General features: G+C 45.3%; 1 protein-coding gene across 1 annotated transcript in view; it reads right to left on the bottom strand.

Annotated features, from left to right (window-relative positions):
* Nucleotides 1–22,982, bottom strand: part of CYB5R4 (cytochrome b5 reductase 4) — a 1,096,982-nt gene that overhangs the window by 787,144 nt on the left and 286,856 nt on the right. Inside the window, exon 5 of the mRNA XM_086926570.1 lies at nucleotides 12,864–12,905. Within this exon, the coding sequence (XP_086782696.1) occupies nucleotides 12,864–12,905 (42 nt within the window). The remainder of the gene's footprint in view (nucleotides 1–12,863; nucleotides 12,906–22,982) is intronic.

Here is a 22,982-nt window from a genome sequence, read left to right as displayed (position 1 = left end):
AAATGCAAAAACGTGCATTTTTCAAGGAATTCGCAACTTACCACCAACTAGAAGTTGCATTTAAGGAATTGCAAATTTGCAATTCCTTAAATGCAATCGCAAAATAAGGAATCGCAAATTTTGCGATTCCTTATTTTGAATGCAGATTTGGGGGATTCATACCATTTTTCGAAAATGCGTTCGCAAACGCCAAAATTCTGCGAATTTCAGCGTTTGCGAACGCATTTGGGCATTTGGGCCATATGTATCATCATCCAGTTTTGCGATTTTCAAATAGCAATTTTTAAGAAATCGCTATTTGAGAACCGCAAATAGGTATGTATGTACAAATCGCTATTTTTTTGCGATTTCTTAAAATTCCTTAATTGCGATGAGCAAATTGCGAATCGCAATTAAGGAATACTTTCCCATTCATTTCTATGGGCCAGGAGGCCCATAGGAATGAATGGGAATTAATTCTCAATTTGCGATTAGCAATTTGCTAATCGCAAATTGAGAATAATTTCAAGGGTGCAGGGTTTCCAAAGGACACCCTGTTGCACCCCTGAAATATGCATCGGTGCACATGTGGCGCACATACATGCTCTAAGGGCACATGGCACTTTAAAAAAAGGCAAATATTTGCATTTTTCAAGGATTCCTTAAGGACATTTAGCAAATTTGTTTGGCTTCTTACATTGCATTTAAGGAATCGCAAAATTTGCGATTCACTAAATGCAATCGCAAAATAAGGAATCGCAAATTTTGCGATTCCTTATTTTGCATGCAGATTTGTGTGATACATACCATTTTGCGAAAATGCGTTCGCAAACGCAGAAATTCAGCGAATTTCGGCATTTGCAAACGCATTTGGGCATGATACATATGGCCCTCTGTGCGTAAAGTGTCATTTCGGCACACCCAGGCCCCCCTATTGAAGAGGTAGGGTAAGTGTCTCCCAGGAGATACGCAGTTGCTTGACAGCCCAGATTAAAGATACAAGATTGGAGCGCAGCCACTGTAGGAACTGTTGTGAGTAGAATAAGAACATTCAGGAAGAAATATAGACATTTTACTAGGACCACCAATTTTGACACGGCTATGACAGTGGATATTTAGAGGCACACTGCTGTGTACAGTCTGTAAGTGTGTAGTGTGGATTTGGCCCAGTTGACTTGGATCCTGGAATATCCCCCAAAGCAAATCCCCTCTTGGATGATGGGCACCAGGTACTCCCTGGACTCACGGATGTATAGTGTCACATCGTCTGGCTACATGGAGACCACCAGTACTCTGGCTATAAAACAGAGGCCTCGGTGAGCCTGATGCTGCCACAGCTGGGCCCCAAGTGGCTCCATCCCCACGGCAAATAAGATAGGTGACAATTGGCAGCCCAGATGAGTACCTCGAGTGATCAGGAAGGGCTCAGTTAGCATACCATTGAGCCGGATGCAGGCGATAGGGGAGGTGTATAGTAGGCAAATCCAGCAGATGAAGTTGGGGCTAAGCCCAAGATGCGCACGAAGCTGGAAGAGATATGTCCATTACAGGGAATCAAATGCCTTTGTGGCATCCAGTAGGGTGGCTACTGCAAGCTGTGGGTTAATAGTATGCATGAGGGCGAACACTGTGCGGAGATTAAGTGAGGTGGATCAGCCCGGCACAAGGCGGATTGGTCTCGCCATACAATAATAGGAAGCAGTGGGAGTAAGCTGTTCACAAGCAGTTTCACAAGTATTTTGTCATCTACATTTATCATAGAGAGCAACCGGTATGAATCATGGAGATCTGCTGGCTTGCCCGGCTTTAAAAGTGACACTATAACTGCTTCTGGCAGTGGCAGAGTCAATGTCTCAGACATCAAAAAATCTTAACACATTGCTAGTAAGTGGGGGCTAGCAGTGCCAATATTCTTTGTAAAACGAGGCGGTTAGACCATCCAGTCCAGGTGACTTGTCACCCGAAAGGCAGTATATGACCTGTGAAATCTACTCTACCATGAACGGGGAGTTTAAGTAGCCAGTGAACTCAGTCCAGCCACTGCAGCTGGATTGAGTCTTGGTAGGCCACTTGCTGTTCCACATCTGGCACTGGAGTGGGTTCATATAATTTGGAGTAAAAGGGTGACATTGTGTGCGTATGCTCGGTTGGGTGGACTGCCATTCCTGCAGCTCAACCTGCAGTTCTACTATATAGGCAGAAGCCCACTGCCTGCGCAGCATTCTGGCATGCGTCCTGCGGGGCGCTTTCCATCCCCGTAACGATGTGCAGGAGCCTCACGGCTACGATACTTAGTTTCTTACGCTGTATTGTCTTCTGTAGTTGAGCTTATATAGCGCACAGCTACCCGCAGTGGGTGTCCCGGCGCTTGCTTAGGGAGCCCGTCCTGATATTCCCCTGTGTGATAGCCCCAGCGGGTAACCACAAGGTGAAAGTCAGGCATCCCGCCGCGAGGGGCCGTTGTGGAGATTAAGCAAGCTATTGCCCAGAGTTGCAGAGTGTGAACCCGTGAGTCGAGAAGGCACCGGAGCGAGAATTATCGAGTCCGTGGAATTTTTAGCCCAAGACCCGCCGAGGCGGGGAATTGAACCCTGGTCCAGGACCGATCTCAGCTTCCAGGTCTGCCGCCTCTAACCCCTGAGCCACACTTCTCATTCTGAAATTATAGCTTGGATCTTTGCCATGGTGGTGGCGCTTTTTGAGGTGTAATACTTCAGCTTCCAGGACAACAGGCATGTCTAGTTCTGCATAGTCAGCTGCCTGGGCCTGCCTGGAGAATGCCTGACTGTTTCGCAATGCATGTAACCAAGAACACTACTTTAAAGGCCTGCCAGAGCGTTGATGGAAATGACACAAGCCCTCATTATTACTGAAGTGGTCAATGATAGCAGCACGGATCTCATAGAGGAATACAGAGTTGCGCAGTGCCCCTGGGGGGAGCTGCCAGGCAAAAACATGGGGGGTCCTGTATGGCAGTGAAAGCTCCAGAAGTAGAGAGTCATGGTTGGAGAGGGTGAACAAAAGTCCTGTGGACACGTATGCGTATAGTAGTTTTTTTTTAAAAACCTTTATTCAAAAAAGAAGGAAATACATGCGCAGGCCCACAACCATCATGGCCGGCCGCAAAGTCAGTCAATAAAAACAGGAGAAACTGGAGCCAATCAGTAAACAGGATATATCAAGGTAGATCAGATGTGGTTGTGGGGCCCGCAAACAGGATATGAGGTTTTCATTTTTTAAATTTTAGAAAAAGAGTAGGGGCTGCAACAACAAGGACATCACACCTTACAGGATAGAGTCACAAAGGAGACGATTGGGACGTACCCCAATTACAGTCGGAGATAGGCTATGACTAAAGCAACTATGCAATCTGGGCAGCCACGGCGATAATACTGGACAATAAACCACAATACAGTAATCCACATTGCTAAAAATCACCCCAGAGAGCCTACCCCCCCAAGAACAGAAAAACAAAGGTTTTTCGAGAAGCGAAAAAGAAAAAAGAAAAGGTGCAAGACCAAGAGACAGCCAACCCTACGAAAGAGGAAAGAGCCCTCCCAAAGCCGGAAAAGAGCAATAGGGACCATAGAACAAAACAAACTAAAATAACAAACCCCCCCCGCACCCGCCACCCTGCACCCCTGTAATGACTGCGGCCTAACCCACTAACAGCGTGCCTGTCGCCCCGGAACTGCCCCACAGAAGGGAAAATATAAGAAGAAGTGGAGGAGGAGAACAACAAACAGGCCCCCGGACACCTAGTACCCCCCGCCGGTGGTGACCCCCCCATAACACAATCATCATCAAGCAAAGCAAAACGGTCAGCATTATCACGGGGAGGACAGTCACCAGGAAAAACACCCCCATCCTACCCCCGGCCCGGTGAGGTATTCGGTGCAGTCCCGGCAAAAGTAAACAGAGCAACCCCAGGGAAATAGAAATCAACCCTGCAAGCCTCAGGAGGAGATTCATCGCCAAAGTCATAACAGTTGCAAACAAAGGGAGCGTCTCAGATGGTCCAAAGCAGCAGCGAGGAGCAAGTAAACCTCAAAGTCAAAGTCAACCCTGACCAGAGCGAATCCGTTCCGGAGCACATCCCGACCAATCCATGTCCGACCAGAGGCAGGCAAAGCGTCCATGACAGACCAAGGCAGTGAAGGTGAAGCAAAGTCCGGTCACAAAATGGCGGCATCCGTTATGCAAACGGGCCAGAACAAATGAAAATGGCGATCCCCTTCGACGGGACCCTGAGACTCGGCAATGAAGAACATGACATCCAGTGCCGACGCACCATCTAATAGGAGGCTTAGAGGGAAGACCATGTACCGCAGCCGATGAAGGAAAAGTGAGGCCGACTCTCAAAGGAGCAAAGTCGGGCTGCCGCTCGGGCTCCCGAAGATGGTGGGTCAAATCGTGCAACTGGACCGCAGATTTCTGTGCAGGCCCTGCAGCGTTCGTGGCCGGTCGCAAGCAAACTTCATCCAGTTTCGCCACCAGGGAGACACATGCGCCGGTGAATTGTGATCGGAGCGCCCCAGTCGCCGCCATTACAGATCTCAAGGAATGTGCGCCATCCATCCCCCCCATCCCGGGGTCCAAAGGACGGAGGAGGACACAATCTCCAGCTCACATCGCCGGGCTCCGGGCACACATTTGGCGACCGCAACAACAAGGGCGCCCCGAGCTGGCACAAGCAGCACAAACACCGGCCGTGGGTGCAGCCCGTCAGCCCCCGGGCCAGGAAACGAGGGTCAGGCACACAACCCACAGCCACGGTGCAGGAGGATCGCAGCACGTCACAGTGTCTCTTCTCCGGCACCATCCATCAGCGAGGACAAGAGTCACAAGCGGAAAGAATTATTCAAACCTGGAAGACCGGCCACAATCGCGGTCCCACAGCCGATGTTGATCAGGTCCCTCCGGGTGTTTCAAAAATCGAGGTCCCGGCGCCAGCCCGGGAGTAGGCCAAGAATGGGACACGACATAACTTCGTCGCTGAATAAGGTGGGAAAACCGGGAAAGCACCGTTGGCATCAGGCAACCTTCATACATCCAGGCACAGGGCGTGGGTGAAGGATAAACGACAGGATAGACGAGCCGCCGGTGGAGGTCGGCGGAGCCGGGAGCCTATGCGGCCATCTTGGTTCGCGGCGTAGCTCCTCCCTCCGGTATAGTAGGTTTTAGTGTCAAAACCAAATTTTCTTAAACAAAGTTCTTGGAGAAATAATGACAGATGATATCTCCAGTTTCAATCAAATTGATTTATAAGTTAATCTCGATCAGTACAGAAAGAGAAACAAACCAGCCGACACGTGTTTCGTCACAACGTGATGAGTTGTGACTCTTCAGGGCTTTAGGTTTGAGTAGAGGGTCTGTGGAAGCGGCAAACCGGAGATAATTCTGACCCAGTTGCGTCCAAAACGGGTAGACTAATCTAGGAACAGCAATTGGGAGGGTTGAGAATTAACCTCTCTCCATGTCTCTGGGACAACAAAACAGATAGCTCCACAACGTGAAGCATTAGCTCAGATCTCCATGACGCCATGGACGCACCCGTCCAGCGCCAGCGTGTCTCTACAACCAGTCCTCAGCAGGGAATTGTGTAGCTAATTTTGCTGGGGCATGCTGATATGGGGCCTCCCACACTTTAGCCCAGTACAGCTGTTAAGGAAAGTCCAGTTTCTCCATGTTGAGGGGCCGCAGGAAGCAACTGCAAGTTCAGACCAAATGCACCCTGATCTAGGGGTTGAGTTGGTCCCCTCAGTGCAGTATTGTTGGAAGCTGGCTCTGTATATACTATACCAACATAAGGTATAGTGTGCACAGAGTCCAGTGGATCCTCAAAGTCTTACAGAGGAAAATTAGATAATATGTTACTCTCTATTTGTGGTAGTGTGGGCAAGTAGTAAGGCTTTATCAGAAGGTAGTGTTAAGCATTTATTGCACACACACACGCAAGAAATTATTTCTCACACTCAAACACTGAACTCTGACCAATTGTTTTGTATAAAAATATTTCTTAGTAATATTCTATTATTAGAACCAAGCAGGACTTGGTGCACGCAAGTAAAATAGTACTTTTCAAGAATAACACAGTTGAATGTAATGGAATTTAGTTGTCTTTGTTGAATGTAGAAATAACAGTTGATGGACAGAATGCAGAACAATGTCATACATTCACCCCAGTACAGAGCTCTGGGCCTAAATCCATCGTTTTTTTGCACCCCACACCACCCCAGTTCTGACATGGCCATATGCAAATCAGCCTTGACCCTGTGTCTTATGGGAACAGTCCAGCCCGAACTGCCAAGCCATGTCTTTCCTGGACCGGAATCAAGCATCCTAGGACCGGTTATCTGGCTATCAGCCGTTTTCAGCCAGGATAGCTTGACTCCAGTGGTGTGGAGAGCATGGAACTTACGTCTGAGCATACCCATCCCACTCGGGGTGACAAATGCAAAAATAACAGTTGATGGACAGAATGCAGAACAATGTCATACATTCACCGCAGTACAGAGATCTGGGCCTAAATCCATAGTTTGTTTGTACTCCACACCACACCAGTTCAGACATGGCCATATGCAAATCAGCCTTGACCCTGTGCCTCATGGGAACAGTCCAGCCCGAACTGCCAAGCCATGTCTTTCCTGGACCGGAATCAAGCATCCTAGGACCGGTTTCTGGCTATCAGCTGTCTTCAGCCAGGATAGCTTGACTCCAGTGGTGTGGAGAGCATGGAACTCACGTCTGAGCATACCCATCCCACTCGGGGTGACAAATAAAAAAATAACAGTTGATGGACAGAATGCAGAACAATGTCATACATTCACCCCAGTACAGAGATCTGGGCCTAAATCCATCGTTTTTTTTGCACTCCACACCACCCCAGTTCAGACATGGCCATATGCAAATCAGCCTTGACCCTGTGCCTCATGGGGACAGTCCAGCCCGAACTGCCAAGCCATGTCTTTCCTGGACCGGAATCAAGCATCCTAGGACCGGTTTCTGGCTATCAGCCGTCTTCAGCCAGGATAGTTTGACTCCAGGGGTGTGGAGAGCATGGAACTCACGTCTGAGCATACCCATCCCACTCGGGGCGACAAATGCAAAAATAACAGTTGATGGACAGAATGCAGAACAAGGGAAACATCCTTTACAATGCCACTTTTACCACGCAGTGCTTTTACATCGCAACTTTTACAACACAAACCATTACATCGCATTGCGCTGGGGGGCGCTCTAGTATAGGGAATAGATTTAATTTACTATCCAACACCTTCCCTACTATCCACGGGGACTGGAGTTGGAATAGTAAATTAAACTATTCACTATCCAGCACCCCTCAACACTATGCGTTGTAAAGGCATGCGTTGTAAAAGTTGCGATGTAAAAGCATGCGATGTAAAAGCATGCGTTGTAATGTCATACATCCCAGAACAATGTCATACATTCACCCCAGTACAGAGATCTGGGCCTAAATCCATCGTGCTCAGACGGGAGTCCCTCGCTCACTTTGCCACTGGAGTCAAGCAAGCCCGGCTGAAGAAGGCTGTAATGCCAGAAACCGGTCCTGGGAAGCTTGATTCCGGTCCAGGGAAGACATGGCATGGCAGTTCGGGGTGGACTGTTGCCATGAGGAACAGGGTCAGACTGATTTGCTTATGGCCATGTCTGAACTGGGGTGGCGAGTGAGCTAAAGAACGGTGATGGATTAAACCTAGATCAGTTGACTGGGGGTGAGTGTTTGTATTTCTAATGCTCCGTCCATCATCACCTTTGGTTTTTCTTTGTTTGCCCTAAGTTGGCAGGGTATGCTCAGACGTGAGTCCCTTGCTCACTTTGCCACTGGAGTCAAGCAAGCCCGGCTGAAGACATCTGTAATGCCAGAAACCGGTCCTGGGAAGCTTGATTCTGGTCCAGGGAAGACATGGCTTGGTAGTTCAGACTGGACTGTTCCCATGAGGCACAGAGTCAGACTGATTTGCATATGGCCATGTCTGAACTGGGGTGGCGGAATGGGCTAAAGAACGGTCATGGATAAAACCCAGATCAGTTGACTGGGGGTGAGTGTTTGTATTGTCAAGGTCCGTCCATCATCACCTTTGGTTTTTCTTTTTTTTTTCTTTGTTCACTCTAAGGGCCAGATGTAGGTAGCCCTTTACCGATCGGAATCGGACGAAAATACCGATTTTCGTCCGTTTCCGATCGGTAAAGGGCTATAGGTGCACATATTCGGTAATTTTACCGAATCGGTATGATTACTGAATCGGTAAATTTACCGAATCGGTAATATTTACCGATTCGGTAAAATTACAGAAAATGCTAGATTGATATGTGGGTAGCCAATTTTCCATTGGCACATGGCTTTCAGAATCGGTATTTTACCATGGAATACAAATCCATGGTAAAATATCGATTCCTGTGTACATGCATATCTGTGCATGTACACATGTGCCATGTGACAGACAGACGTGCCTTAGGGCATGTCTGTGTGCCACATTGCACACATGCCCGTTTTGGGGGTGCTAGAGGGTGTCAAAGTGACACTCCCTGCACCCTTGACAAATTTGGTATTTACCGATTCTGTAAATACCCAATCGATATTTGCATTGAATCCTATGGGCTTCAAGGCCCATAGGATTCAATAGCAAATACCGATTCGGTATTTACCGAATCGGTAAATACCGAGTTTTAAGGTATTGGTAAAAAATCCAGATGTTGGTACCTACATCCCATTTACCGATTTTGAAATACTGAATCGGTAAAATTCAGTAATATTCGGTATTTCAAAATCGGTAAATGTGATTTACCTACATCTGGCCCTAAGTTGGCAGGGTATGCTCAGACGTGAGTCCCTTGCTCACTATGCCACTGGAGTCAAGCAAGCCCGGCTGAAGATGGCTGTAATGCCAGAAACCGGTCCCTGGAAGCTTGATTCCTGTCCTGGGAAGACATGGCTTGGCAGTTTGGGCTGGACTGTTCTCATGAGGCACAGGGTCAGACTGATTTGCATATGGCCATGTCTGAACTGGGGTGGCGGAGTGAGCTTAAGAACTGTGATGAATTAAACCCAGATCAGTTGACTGGGGGTGAGTGTTTGTATTGTCAACGCTCCGTCCATCGTCACCTTTGGTTTTTCTTTATTAAATGTAGGCCAAATGTTCAGAAACAGTTGAAATTACTTTGCAGTTACTTTTGAGATTAGTTTCCAGGTTACTTTTTCTACTCATTGTGATATGCCTAGATATCACACTGAGACATTTCCTACATAAAAGGTAAGTAAGCCAGTTTTTCTTAAAACACAGTTTCTTAGGTTCTCATACAATTTCCAACTCCCCACAAAACTTTTCCACAGAAAAACAGTCAATGCGGTTCTATGAGAGAAAATCAGTTGATCAGTTTTAAGGTAAGTATTCGGTCTTGGGAGTTGGATTTCTTGGTTTAGAACCAGGGTTACCCCTGGGTCAAGGTGCACTCAAAAAGCACCCTCAGCACCAGGTGCAGAGTGCTGAGGCCCAATGTTGTCCAATGGGGGACAGAGGGTCTATGGTTGGTGGCTGCTCACGGGCCCGCCATTTGGATGTGGGAGTAAAGCTCCCAGCTTTTAGCTCAGGGCAAAAGGGGATCACATATAGCACACAAAGTGCACCCGCAGTAGCACTGGGGCAGCTGAGTGCAGGGTGCTGGATCGACGTAGGAAGCCAAGTGGTTTCAATGGGGAAGCTCCAGTCAGAACAAACACTGCAGGCTCGGGCATGAAGATCTTCTGGAGGCGACCATCGATTAACAGAGGTAAGTTGGGATGTTGTGGGATGCCAGGACACTGTCAGTTGGGGAACCCAACGCCGTGGGGCATCTGGTACAGGAGTGTCTTTTGGCGTTGGGTTTTCCTTACAGGCTCCGGTTGCAGTCAGGGGGATTCTCCAGATAGCAGCTACAGGTGTCATCGGGAGTGTTAAGGTAGGTCAGGGTCACAGGGGAGGACTCCTTGTGGTTTTGGGCCACACAAATTCAGGCCTTGGGCGTCAGGTGCAGAGTGGTGCAGACTCGTGGATTTGACCGTGGCCAGAGACTGTTGGTGAGCAAATCCAGTGCTCAAAGGAGACAAAGTCTTGTTAGGGAAGTCAGGGCAGGACTTCCAAGTTCTAGGGGGCTGCAGGACACACTGGGATTCCGCTAGATCAGGTTGAGGTCGGGACAGGGCGGTAGGAAGGGGGCCACGTCAGTTGGTGTCCTCCTCTTCTTCCTTCAGCACTGCTCTTTGGTCCTTCTTCTATTCTGAGGAGGCAAGGTTCAGGGTTGCCCCTAAATACTAAATTTAAGGGTGTTTCAGGTAGGCACAGGTTGGGACCAATGGGTCCCTTCCTTGGGGGGGATACACCCCCATTTATGCCACGCTCCAGTGGGAGAGGGCATAAGGCTCACTCTGGTTGGCTGGGTCCCACCCTCTTCAAAGTGGCAGGGACTGATATTTGTGATTTGCCTCGCCTCCCCCACCTTACGGGTGGAGTTGGCTAAGATAGGCACACCTCTCCTCCTATCTTGGTTTTCCCACTGATTCTCCCACCCAAAGTGGGGGTCAGAACTGGTGGGGGCCAGTTGCTGGGAGCAGCAAATGGCTGGGTCAGCTCACAAAGGTGGCAAGTCTTTGAAGCGTCCCCTTCATGGACCCTGCCCTTCCAGGGGGAGCAGGATTGGCACCTCTGACCAGGATGTGCTTCGTTTCAGGTCCTCGAGAGCAGGAGGCTCTCGACCCAGGGGTCCAGAAGCATGTCTTGGGTGGCAGCTAGTGAACAGCCAGTCAGCCAGGACACTAGAGTTAGGTACATTTTCAGGGGGCATCTCTAAGATGCCCTCTGAGTGCAGTTTGCATAAATCTCACACTGGTATCAGTGTGGGTTTAATGTGCTGAGAAGTTTGATAACAACTTCCCAGATTTCAGTAAAGCCATTATGGTGCTGTGGAGTTTTTAATGACAAACTTCCAGACCATATACTCTTCATGGCTTAACTGCACTTACAATTTCTAAGAATGGACATAGGCACTGTAGGCATAGAGGGCTCATGCACCTGTACACTCACCAGTGCCACAGGCAGTGGATTGTAGTCATGGCATACATTCCTGTGTTCCATGTCGACTCTTCACTTTGTTCTTCACCAAAACACCAACCTGCAATGACCGTGCGTGTTATGGTACAGGGCCTCTAAGGGTGGCACAATAGAGAGCTGACAATTGGGTGTGCTACAGTACATATTTGGGGTAAGAACATACGCCCTGGGTACCCGATTGGAAGGAACCCAGGGCACACTTATTCAAAGTGCATTAACATCAGGCAAAAAGTGGGGGGCAACTATGCAAAAAGGGGCACTTTCCTCAAAGAATTATACCCCGGCAGTAGATTATAGGCAAGTTGTGTGAAGAGTTTGCTGCCAGGGGCCCCTGCACTTTATTATGCGTTTAGGGAGGGCCACGAAGCAAAACACTGTTCATACGTAGGGTTCAAAGACCAGCCGCCCTCAGCTTCACAGCCACACTCACCCACCAGGGACAGCTGCGCTGGCCTGGGGTCTCTCGCGCTGTCTATTCAGGAGGGAGGGTGGGGTAATAATGGACTCCATGAGCACACACCCCAGTCAGTCCAGCAGGATGCAGCAGCAGCCGTGCGACACAGCTGCCATACAAGGCCATGAGCCGGCAGCAGCCGTACAAGGTCATTATGTCCCAGGGCGGCTGCGCACGAACTACAGCCAGCAGCAGGACCAGCCGGGTCGGCACTCCCTGTATAACACTCGAGGGGGAGCCACATCAGGTACAGCTTGATGAGAGTGGCACACAAGGAAGCCACCAGAGGCCCCCAGTTCTAGTCAAGCCTGCACAGCCACCACAGGCATCCAGGGGACCCGCCAAAGGCACAGGCCAAATCAAAACATCTCCCTGCAGCCAGTCGTGGCGGTAAAAGTCATGTGGGTGCCTGCCATGAAAGGATATTAGACGGATTGTGGCATCAGCAGGCAAAGCTTCTACAAAGAGGCCATTTGTAGCACAGTTGCCTCCGACCCCTGCATGTTGTGTCTTTGTGCAGTAGCTGCTCCTGGAGGGAGTGCTGCGGACGGTGGGCGCGGGAGGGTCAGGGTGGTGGGTAGTAAACTCTGGCATACAGCCAAATGGAGGTAAGTACATAAATAAATATATAAAACTAATTACATTGTGCGTGCTGAATCGCCATTTGGCATTACAGTGTGCGCTATGTTAATTGTTTTATTTATTTATTTATGTACTTACCTCCATTCGACTGTATGCCAGAGTTTACTACCTCCAAGCCTGCCCCTTCCCCGCCAGCCCCGGCCACTACTCCACAGCACTCCCTCCAGGAGCCGCTACTGTCTTTGTATTCAAGAAAAACATAAGGGCAAGACCTGCTGGACTTGCCAATGATTGTTCATGCTGACTTGATAGAATAACCTTTTATCACCTTGCTCTAATCGCCGGTCCTATAACCAACGAAATTGCGCAAAACAATCTGCATTTAATGGGCCCTTGCAAAATATATTTTTTAAATCTGAATGAGGTCCGCAAAGAACAAATATTACTTTTGAAGTGTAAAGCATTCTCGAGGTGATAGGGTGAAAAGCGACAGGATTACTCTGTGCATGAACATTTAAAGGATTGCACAATGATTGTAAAGCTTCGGATGCTTATGGCATCATTTATTTCATATGTCACTTCTGAGGTTGGATAATGGCAAAATCGTACGTTTACTGACATCTATACCGTCTGCCCATTGACCTTAATAAAAATCAAACAGTTTACAGTTGTTACCATAAATTATGTCACTGGTTGTGGGAATAGTTTGTAAATGACCTTTGCATCAACATAACATTTACCGTTCATGGGCTTCTTATCTTTAGAGGTTCTTGAGTTGAATTCTGCCAGAGAAAGAAATAACCCATGATTATTGCATATATCAAACAAGAATTGTTAATGCAATAGCTCTGGCTTACATATTTACCTCTTCAATCATTAGTGAACTTAGACACAGAATAAGTCACAATACATTCAATCTGCAAGTCTTTGTTGCACTTATGCATCTACTCAAGCACCCATTTAACGAGCCACAATTTAAACACAAACAAAAGCTCAACATGCATATGCAAGAATAAAAATGGCAGCAGTGGGTATAGTTACCCACACATGCCCTCTAGTATCCAGGCTGTGGTAAAGGATGCATGAAATAAAATAGTGAAACAATATGTTTATCATGGTGCTTCCTCAGACAAAACCCTTGCTACAAAGAGAATGCAACTAGAGTGTGCTGGGTTACCACATTCAATAAAAGTAGAAAATGGGCTGGAGCACACCAAAAAAATAAGAATCCAAATTAGTGATATAGGTATGTGATTAACAGTTCAAAAATGGAATAAGCCAAGGCACAATTTATTCCAGTCTTCAAAAGATCATATTTCCAGTTTTACAAATGTCCATTACTGACGTGGAGACATATATAATGATGTCTTTATGAATACAGAACCAGCAATATCATGAAATACAACCGGAAGTTAATACAGTAGTTGTTGAAGACTTTTTTTAGAAGCAATGTAGCTGACACTTGTTTAATCTCAGACTTTTTCAAAGTGTAAACAACTGTGTACCTCTGATAAAGTAAACTAATAGACTCTGTGGTTGTCTTATTCCAAGAGGCACTTGTAAATGTTGTGTCATGTGATTATTTTAATTCTGTCTTAATTCTGTCTTAATAAGGACTTCATTAGATAATTGCCTACTTCAGTGACAATTCCAAAATATACTTTCAGTAAACACCGCACTGAAAAGCAATTTTGGAATGGCATTGTACATAGTGTATCTTTATTGTACCAAACCTAGATGGTCGCCATCTTGGAATGGTAAAGCAATAATTCACTATGGACACTGCTGTTGGCAGATCATTTTAGAAACAATCTTCACTGGTGTAACCCCAACGACTCCGCTGTATCTTGCCTTAAATCATTCTATGATCAAGATCCGACTCAGCACTGCGACCAACCAACTCATATTAAAGGAGAAACTCTAGATCCTCATCTCTAAAGGGCAGACCATCACTCTAGATTCCATTACCCCATGTGGTTGGTCCGACCACCATAGCATCCTATTTTACATTAACAGTGAGGTGTTGATGAGGAAGGCTCAACCATTGAAATCAAAGATATGGAAAAGAGACCTCAGATCAATAAACTCTGACGATGTAGCTGCCCAATGTAAATCTGCCCTCTCCCCCCAAGCTAACTTGGTCGAGGTGCAATCACTCACCGACGCCTACAATTCGACAATCACCAACATCATGGATGGCATTGCTCCACTCCAACACAAAAATGCCTAAACAAAAATTTCCAAACCGTGGTATAATGACAACTTACAATTGCAAGTTGGTGAGATGCACACCTCTGTTTCACATTGTATTCTTCCTGTGATGTATTCATAATTATCAACCAGATCGGCGTGCTCGCTGGCTCCGCTCTCTGTCCAATTGCACTGCAATATAGTAAGAACACTCGGGCACCACATTACGATCCCCATCAAGCTGCACAGCCTTTTTCAACGGTCCAATGAATTAAATTCATACCGCTTCACTTATTCAACCATTTTATCCATTGTTTATCAAACTTTTTACTCATTTGCTTTCTTCAATTCATTATACTCATTTCCTCATGTTCATCAAATTCAGTCTTGTTCATTAAAACACAGGAGTGAACGGTGTTTCTACATGTCACGCTTTATTAAACCGGAGAGATTGCACCCAGGAGAAGCGAAATTATGAAATATTGATTCATATGTTGGAATATTAACATGAACATACTGTTCAAGGCATTGCAGACGCAGGAGTGATGTTTCTCTGTCATGAAAGACTTTGGAAAACATTTATTTTGAACATTAAATAGCATTTCATTCAGCTACGGACTTTTTTGTGGCAATCATCATGCACTTGTGAAATATTATATGTACAGCACCCACTGTCAGTTTAAGTGGTGATTCATTGCATGTATTGAATATCAGCATTTCAGTTCACCAGGATTGGGAACATTAGTTTGAGTGCACCTTCATTTATTGTTTGGGGCATTCTGGGTAATGGAGTTTTATAAATTAGCTGCATTAGAAAGAGCCAATGAGCAATCTCAGAATTCCGGTGTCGAGTTCAGCGCGTGCTGGTAGGCATGTGACAAATTCACCTGGGGCAAGTTGGTGGAATAAAGGCAAGGGGACGTTTGATGTAGTTAAGCTGTTTCTATGCACAAGAGGAGCAGGAGCATTTCGCAGGTCTTTATTATAAAATGGATGGCAACAGTGTGAAACGCGAGAAGATATATACATTAACTTTTAAACATGTTCTCGCTTAGAGACAGATCAGCATGTCACGGTAAGCAGTCTTGCAGTGAAAATGTGTATTGCAAATGAATGCCAGAATAACAAACTTGTTAGCAAGAACGTTTGAATTTCAGGAATACGAGGTGGTTGGTTAGCAAGAGCACTGAAATACAGGCTCATGTTTAAACTGCTGAATATTGAAAATCAACGTCAGATTAGAGGGGTCACGAACTTGTTAGCAAGAATGCTTACATTCTAGTAATACGAGGTGGCCGGTTAGCAAGAGCACTGAAAAACAGGCTCATGTTCAAAGTGCTGGTAGCATAATTGGTGACATAGTAGGAATTGTGAACTGCAGCGCCTTTTGGGTTAAATAGTTTTTCAGAACACAAGTGTATTTAGTACGGGTTTTGCAATATGTACATCACAAATGAACTAATGATGGTGAATCTTTTTGTATTATAGATACCCATGAAGAAGGTTTTTTAGCGAAATGCACTGGTTGACTTTTTAATAAAGTGTGACATGTAGAAACACCGTTCACTCCTGTGTTTTTATGAACAAGACTGAATTTGATGAACATGAGGAAATGAGTATAATGAATTAAAGAAAGAAAATGATTAAAAAGTTTGATAAACAATGAATAAAATGGTTGAATAAGTGAAGAGGTATGAATTTAATTCATTGGATTGGTTGAAAAAGGCTTTGCAGCTGGATGGGGATCGTAATGTGGTTCCCGAGTGTTCTTACTATATTGACAACTTAAACACAGAATCACACAACCTTAGGGCAGTTGAACGTTCCTGGCGTTCCAATACCTCCTTGGACCAACTAAAACTCCTCAGAGATGTCAAGAGCCTCTACAACAAACAAATCAAGAGTGCCAAGGCTGACTACTTCAGACACCAACTGGATCAAGCGGCCAACCGCCCTTAGAAACTGTTCAAATTGGTCGAACAGCAATCAGTCGTTGGTCCAAACCACTCTGAACCTGGTGGCATCCCACCCTCATGCGACAAACTTGCCGCTTTCTTCTCTGAGAAATCAAGACTCATCTCTGCTGACCTCGCCTCTAAGAAAGCTCTATTGCCTTCCTCGAGTTCCGCCTCCCCCCTTGACCCCTTTGAAATGGACAAATTGACCACCAAGAACAATGCGTCATGGGGCACCTTAAACCCATTTAATGAAAATGACATCCACAAGATTCTTCAGAATATTAACCCTTCCAACCACTTCAGTGACCGGTTGCCCCCAGCCATCTTCAAAGAAATCATGAATGCTCTCATCCCCACCTGGAGAAGGATTGTAAACGCTTCTCTTTCACAAGGCACGATCCCCAATTGCCTAAAAGCAGCTCAGGTATCACCTATTCTAAAAAAAACTAACGCTGACAAATCTGATCTCAATAATATCCGCCCCATTTCCAACATACCCACCCTAGCGAAACTTCTAGATAAATATGTACAATCTCAACTTTGTACTCACATAGAGAATTATCAACTTCTAGACCAGCATCAATCTGGCTTTAGGACGGGTCACAGCACCGAATCGACTCTCATTCACATTATGGATGACATTTTAGAAATGCTTGACAAAAACTAATCCTGCCTCCTGATTCTCCTTGACCTTTCCACCGCATTTGACACAGTTAATCATGACAACCTCCTATCCATCCCGCAAAACAGAATGTGTTTTGCTGATCAGGTGCTACAATGGTTCACGTCTTTCCTACATCACAGATCACAAAGAGTCAAGGCAAACCACTATCTCTCTCCCAGCCCTCTCCTGTACTCATGGGGGTCCCCCAAGGGTCCGCACTATCTCCTATCCTCTTCAACCTTTTCCTGGAACTTCTCGCTAACTCATTAAACTACATGAACATTCTCTTCCACATGTATGCAGATGATGCGCAACTCTATTTGTAGATCTCATCCCTGGAAAACATCATCTCTCTCAACACTACCCTAACGTCTACTCAAAATGGGTTAACGGAGGACTATCTCCTGCTTAACACTTCCAAAACGGAATTCCTGCTCATCTCCCCTCTGAACCACATCCCCAAGCTAGACCTTTGGCTGAGTCACCTTACTGCTTTCAGTTGCACTTCTCTCATCATAGACTCAGCCAAATCTCTCGGAGTCACCATGGACAAGCACCTGAATATGAAAAATCATATCAGCAATGTATGTAAGGGAGCAAACCACTTGTTGAGGTCACTCAGAAATATCAAACCTTTCCTTCCACTAAATGATTTCAAGCAGGTGGTCCAAGCGCTTGTCTTGCCGAGGCTAGACTACAGCAGTGCTACCATCTGTGGCCTTTCCAAATACACCCTGGCTCCACTAAGGTCATCACTGATTGCGGCGGCTAGACTGGTCACAGGCACCAAACGATACGAATATATATCCCAGTCCTAAAATCTCTCAAATGGATGCCCTATGAAGCACAAATTAAGTTAAAGATTGCCGTTCTGGTGCACAAAGCCCTTCACTTCAATACTCCCAGGTACCTTGTGCAAAAACTTGAACTATCCCGTGGTTTAAGAGCCTCAAGAAGCACCACTACCTTCCTCTTGAAACCACTCATCCTGAACAAAAAAATAACTTGTCCTTGAGCTTTCTCTGTCGCTTCCCCAAAGATATGGAACTCTCTTCCACCGGAAGTACGCAGAATCTCTTCAACAAAGGCTTTCAAATTGGAAGCTAAATATTGTATTCTAAGGTTTACATTCTTATGTAAATCAGCCTAGGTCCTCCTAGATGCTCAGCCAGAGTGAGAGATGGTGACGGAATGTTGGCGTGACTGTATATTGCTAGTTTGAAATGTAATTTTGCTGTTTTATCTTCCCAATTCAACATTGTTTCATGGTTTATATCTAATTAATCTTAACAATTTTCATGTGGGAGGATGGGGAATTTTATGCATGTTTTTAATATGTCGTATTCTGTCCATCTTTTCTTGTTTGCTTTGTTCTCTCTTTGGTGATGTTTTGAATTCATTTTCATCCCTTAGTTATGAACATTATCGCCTTTTGTGTATAGTTTCTTCTTTAAAATTGTAAGTTTTGTTTTCATTTTAAAGGAAAAGGATAATGTTGTATTCTAAGATTTACATTCTTATGTAAATCAGCCTAGGTCCTCCTAGCTGCTCAACCTGAGTGAGAGATGTGACGGAATGTTGGTGTGACTGTGATGAATGGAATGCCTGGGTGCCTGTGTGGATGAGTGGGTGACAGTTGGAGATGGGCTGAGCAGCAGGGAGGCTGCTCCTGGTGGGGCTGTCATAGGAGATATTGGAGCTGGGTTAAGAGCTATTACATGGCTGATCCTTGTTTGATACTAGTGATCCTTGTTTGATACTACAAGACATGGATTAATAAAGAAGACTTTAAGAACTTACAACCCTGGCTACCAATGTCTTCATGTACAAAGTACAACACTAAACGATTCCTAATGAACAAATACTTACCCTAAGAGGGATAGGCTCACTTGCTCGTTGACATTGTTCCCACGATCATGGTACCTCCATTTGTAACCAAACAAGTGATGGACAGAATGTGGATCAATGTCACACATTCACCCCAGTCCAAAGATCTGGGCCCAAATCCATCGTTTTTTTGCACTCCACACCACCCTGGGTTAGACAATGGCGATATGCAAATCAGCTCTGACCCTGTTGCCCCATTGGAACAGTCCAGTCCGAACTACAAAAGCCATGTCCTTCCCAGAACGGAATCAAGCATCCGAGGACCGGACCGGTTTCGAGGTAACACCTCTCATCAGCCCGGCTAGCTTGACTCCAGTGGTGTGGAGTGCCTGGGACCCACGTCTGAGCATCCCCAGCGCACTTATGGCGGCAATTGCGAACAAAACAAGTGATGAACAGAATGTGGATCAATGTCACACATTCACCCGAGTCCAAAGATCTGGGCCCAAATCCATCGTTTTTTTGCACTCCACACCACCCTGGGTTAGACAATGGCCGGTCCGGTCCTCGGATGCTTGATTCCGATCTGGGAAGGACATGGCTTTTGTAGTTCGGACTGGACTGTTCCCATGGGGCACAGGGTCAGAGCTGATTTGCATATCGCCATTGTCTAACCCAGGGTGGTGTGGAGTGCAAAAAAACGATGGATTTGGGCCCAGATCTTTGGACTGGGGTGAATGTGTGACATTGATCCACATTCTGTCCATCACCTGTTTTGTTTGCACCTCCATTTGTAACGGCACTTCTTTAATGCACACTGTGAATCCCCTTGTTGCCCACGTACACCTGCTTATTGTATTACCCTCCTGGGCGCAATTATCCCACATTGTGCAACCATTCCAGTCTTTTTTTCTCTCTCTCTCTCTCTACAGGATGTTGATATTGCATTTATGTTCTTCCTCCCATCTATTGTAAAGCGCTCTGATATCCTTCGGGATCTTGTTTGCGCTATATAACACTTTATAAATAAATAAATAAATACAATTTACCCTGAGGGATGTGGCACACTACAGTGAAATGAATAGCAAGCAGACAGCTAGCAGTATCTGGGTATTTGGAAGACACTCCATAAATTACAATATCTGTGTGAATAATGGGCCAGGAAAGAAGGATGTCAGTAGTAGCCATAGTTGTAGCCAGAGTGGAGTCACTGCAGTGTGAGCTGGTTGGCGCCAGAGTCGGGATCATGTTTGCGTTATATAAGAAGTAAATAAATAAATACATAAATAATAGCTTATGAGTTGGGAGCATGAACAGTCAGGAGGTGAGAAGAACAGGATACTAAGCTGAGATCCACTTCACAGCTTCACTTGCATGCATCTGTGTGTGCGTATGCGTGTGTGCACATATATGTGTCTACCTGCCGGCATATGTGTTTGGCATTATGTTTATCCTTGATAAACAATGTTCCTCCCTGGAAGATACTATGACTAAAGGCAAGGGCCACCAAAAAAATGTATATTGTTTCCCATCATACTGGGTTAAACTCTGGTACAATTGTGTCCATTCCTGGAATAGTAGTGGCCCTGGAATAATAATAGTTAGCTGTAATGTATTTTGGGCCTTCTTGGTGTAGGTGTGCATACAGAAAGCGCTGCCATTTTGTGAGTATGAATGACTGTATTTTGGCCACCAATGTCATAATAATGGCTATGAGATCTGTTTTTGTGAGCATCATGGCCATTCTAGTGCCCAGTCTTTATTAATGTCATTTTTATGAGCATAGTTAGATTTATCTTGGGCATTTGAAGCAGCCTCTGTCCACGTGAAGCATTTGCACATATGCATACTTGATGAAAATGACAAGTTGAGTGTTTTTGAGACCGCATATTTCCTAAAAATTTAAACCGGTATTTTGAAGGCAAAAATGTAGTTTCATTTTGGAAAATTGAATTTGTTCACCCAAAATGGAAGAGGTATTTGAATGAAAAACATTATTTTAAGAAACTAATATGCTGATAAAGACAAAATGGTTGAATTTCCAAAACTGATAGTTAAATTGTAAATAATGTTGGGTTGGAGAGACATATTACTGTGTTTATGTCCTTTTTGCGGCCGGGCGTGTGGTGCGTCGGGTGTTATTTCATTGGTCATGTGGAGGCATTGCATATTGATAACGCTTTTCCTGACATTTCGGCTGTTAATCCCGCATGAAATGTTAGGGTGGTTACTAGTGTATTCTTAACAGATGTGGTCAACAAGGTACAGCAATAACATGTATTAGTAGCTCTGGATGATTTTCCTTGAGCAGAGAAAGCTCTTATTGTTGAAAAGGTTGGAGACCCCTGAAAGCCTGCATTGAATCAAAAGTAATCAGTGTTGTAAAATACATTGTGCATTGGGTGTCTTGGAGTGCATTCTCTGCTTTAAAAGGAGCCAGTAGGCGTTCGCCTGGCATTTAAAAAGAGATGCACCTATTACATTTCAAAATGTGAATTTTTGAGTAGTCTGCAGAGCTGACAATGTCGTTTTGGTGCAGCTAAAATTTAGATTACAATAGTCCATCTGAGATAGACTACATGCAGAGATGATTCTGGAATAAAATGACTTGGGCATAAACAGTACAGATTTTCCCAACAAGGACAAGGGGTGAGAACACGAGGATGACACTGCACATATCCGTGCATTAGTGAACACAATCTTTATCAAGCATTAGCCTTAGCTACGGGCACTGAATATGTACCCAACTGAAACAATCAGATGGAATCAAGGTAATGGTTCCATTTGTTTCCAGATGAGCAGCAATTCAAACTTTTGCAGTTTTAAGAAATAACTGCTCATCTGCTGCAGCGGGCCTCCAAAAATATATTCTAAATCACCATGGCCATTTCCCCGATTTCTCAGAAACACACATACATTCAACAGTGGGGCCCATTACACTGCACACTTACTCTGTTTATCTAATTCGGCTTCACAGATTTGGCCAACGAACCAGGAGTCCTACTATAACATTGGCGGAGTGTCTAAACCTATTTAACTATTTTATTTACACCTGCAATGTAAAGCAATTTACCATGGTTTCATTTTTAAACACCATTTTATTCAGACACACCACCATAATGGCAATGGATCTGCTAGAACGAAAACTAGGCGTAGGAAAAACCAATGACCAGCTTTTACTTCTCCATTTATCTAATTTTTATTCAAAGCAAATTTTTAGTATGTCCGACATTTAGGCATTTATTTAATTCTTTATTCACTAAGAATCTTTAACTTTATTTTCGAAATGATCATTTATTTTAAATCTCAAAAATAGACATTTACTTTAGGCATGGGCGGATTTTGCGGATTGGCAATCCGCAAATTTGCGGATTTGCGAATTTGCGGATTGCGGAAATCTGCAAAATCCGCGAATTTTCGCGGATTTTGCGGATTTTTTTTTTGTGTTTGCACGGGTCTCTGCAAGTTCGCGAGGGTTTTGTACAATTTCGCAAATTGCGAAATTGTACAAAACCCTCGCGAACTTGCAGAAACCCGTGCAAACACAATGTGCCCAGCCTACTCATGTAACAGACATGCCGGCTGTGTGTGCGCCCTGGAAAGCCCACGGGTGGGGGGTGCACAGCACTTGCATCACCCTCTCTCTGCCTGCCATTGCGCGCATTGGCGTTTCATTGTCCGATCCTACACACAACACACTTCCAAAGCCCGTACATGCCAGTAACCCGATTCAAGGCCCATTTCTCCCGATTTTTTTTTTTAAATCTCCCACTTTGCTCTTCTGAAATGTTGGCATGTATGATGTAACTATTTTACAATGGCGCCAGCAAGCTGCCAGCGCCGTTGTAAAATAGTTACAAAGTTAGCTTGCACAGGAAGCACTTAGATAAAATAAAGCAGCACCTGCTTCGTTTTATCTAGTGGTTCCTGTGCAAGCTAACTTTGTAACTATTTTACAACGTCGCTGGCAGCTTGCTGGCGCCATTGTAAAATAGTTACATGAGTGGGGGTTCAACTTTTGAACAAGTTACGTCCGCGGATTTTTTTTTGCGGATTTTGCGGGAAATCCGCAAAATTCGCGGATTGCGGATTTCCCAAAAATCCGCAAAATCCGCGGGCGTAACGGATTTCCCGCTCATGCCTAATTTATTTAAAAGTTCAGTAAGAAGTTTAGCAAAGAACGGATAGTTCCAAATTCATTCTCTCCTAACATCCCTTGC

This window comes from Lissotriton vulgaris, chromosome 6, assembly GCF_964263255.1.
Source record: "Lissotriton vulgaris chromosome 6, aLisVul1.2, whole genome shotgun sequence".
Taxonomy (NCBI): Eukaryota; Metazoa; Chordata; class Amphibia; order Caudata; family Salamandridae; genus Lissotriton; species Lissotriton vulgaris.
The sequence above is the reverse complement of the archived record's forward strand: the minus strand, read 5'-3'. Positions and strand labels throughout refer to the sequence as shown.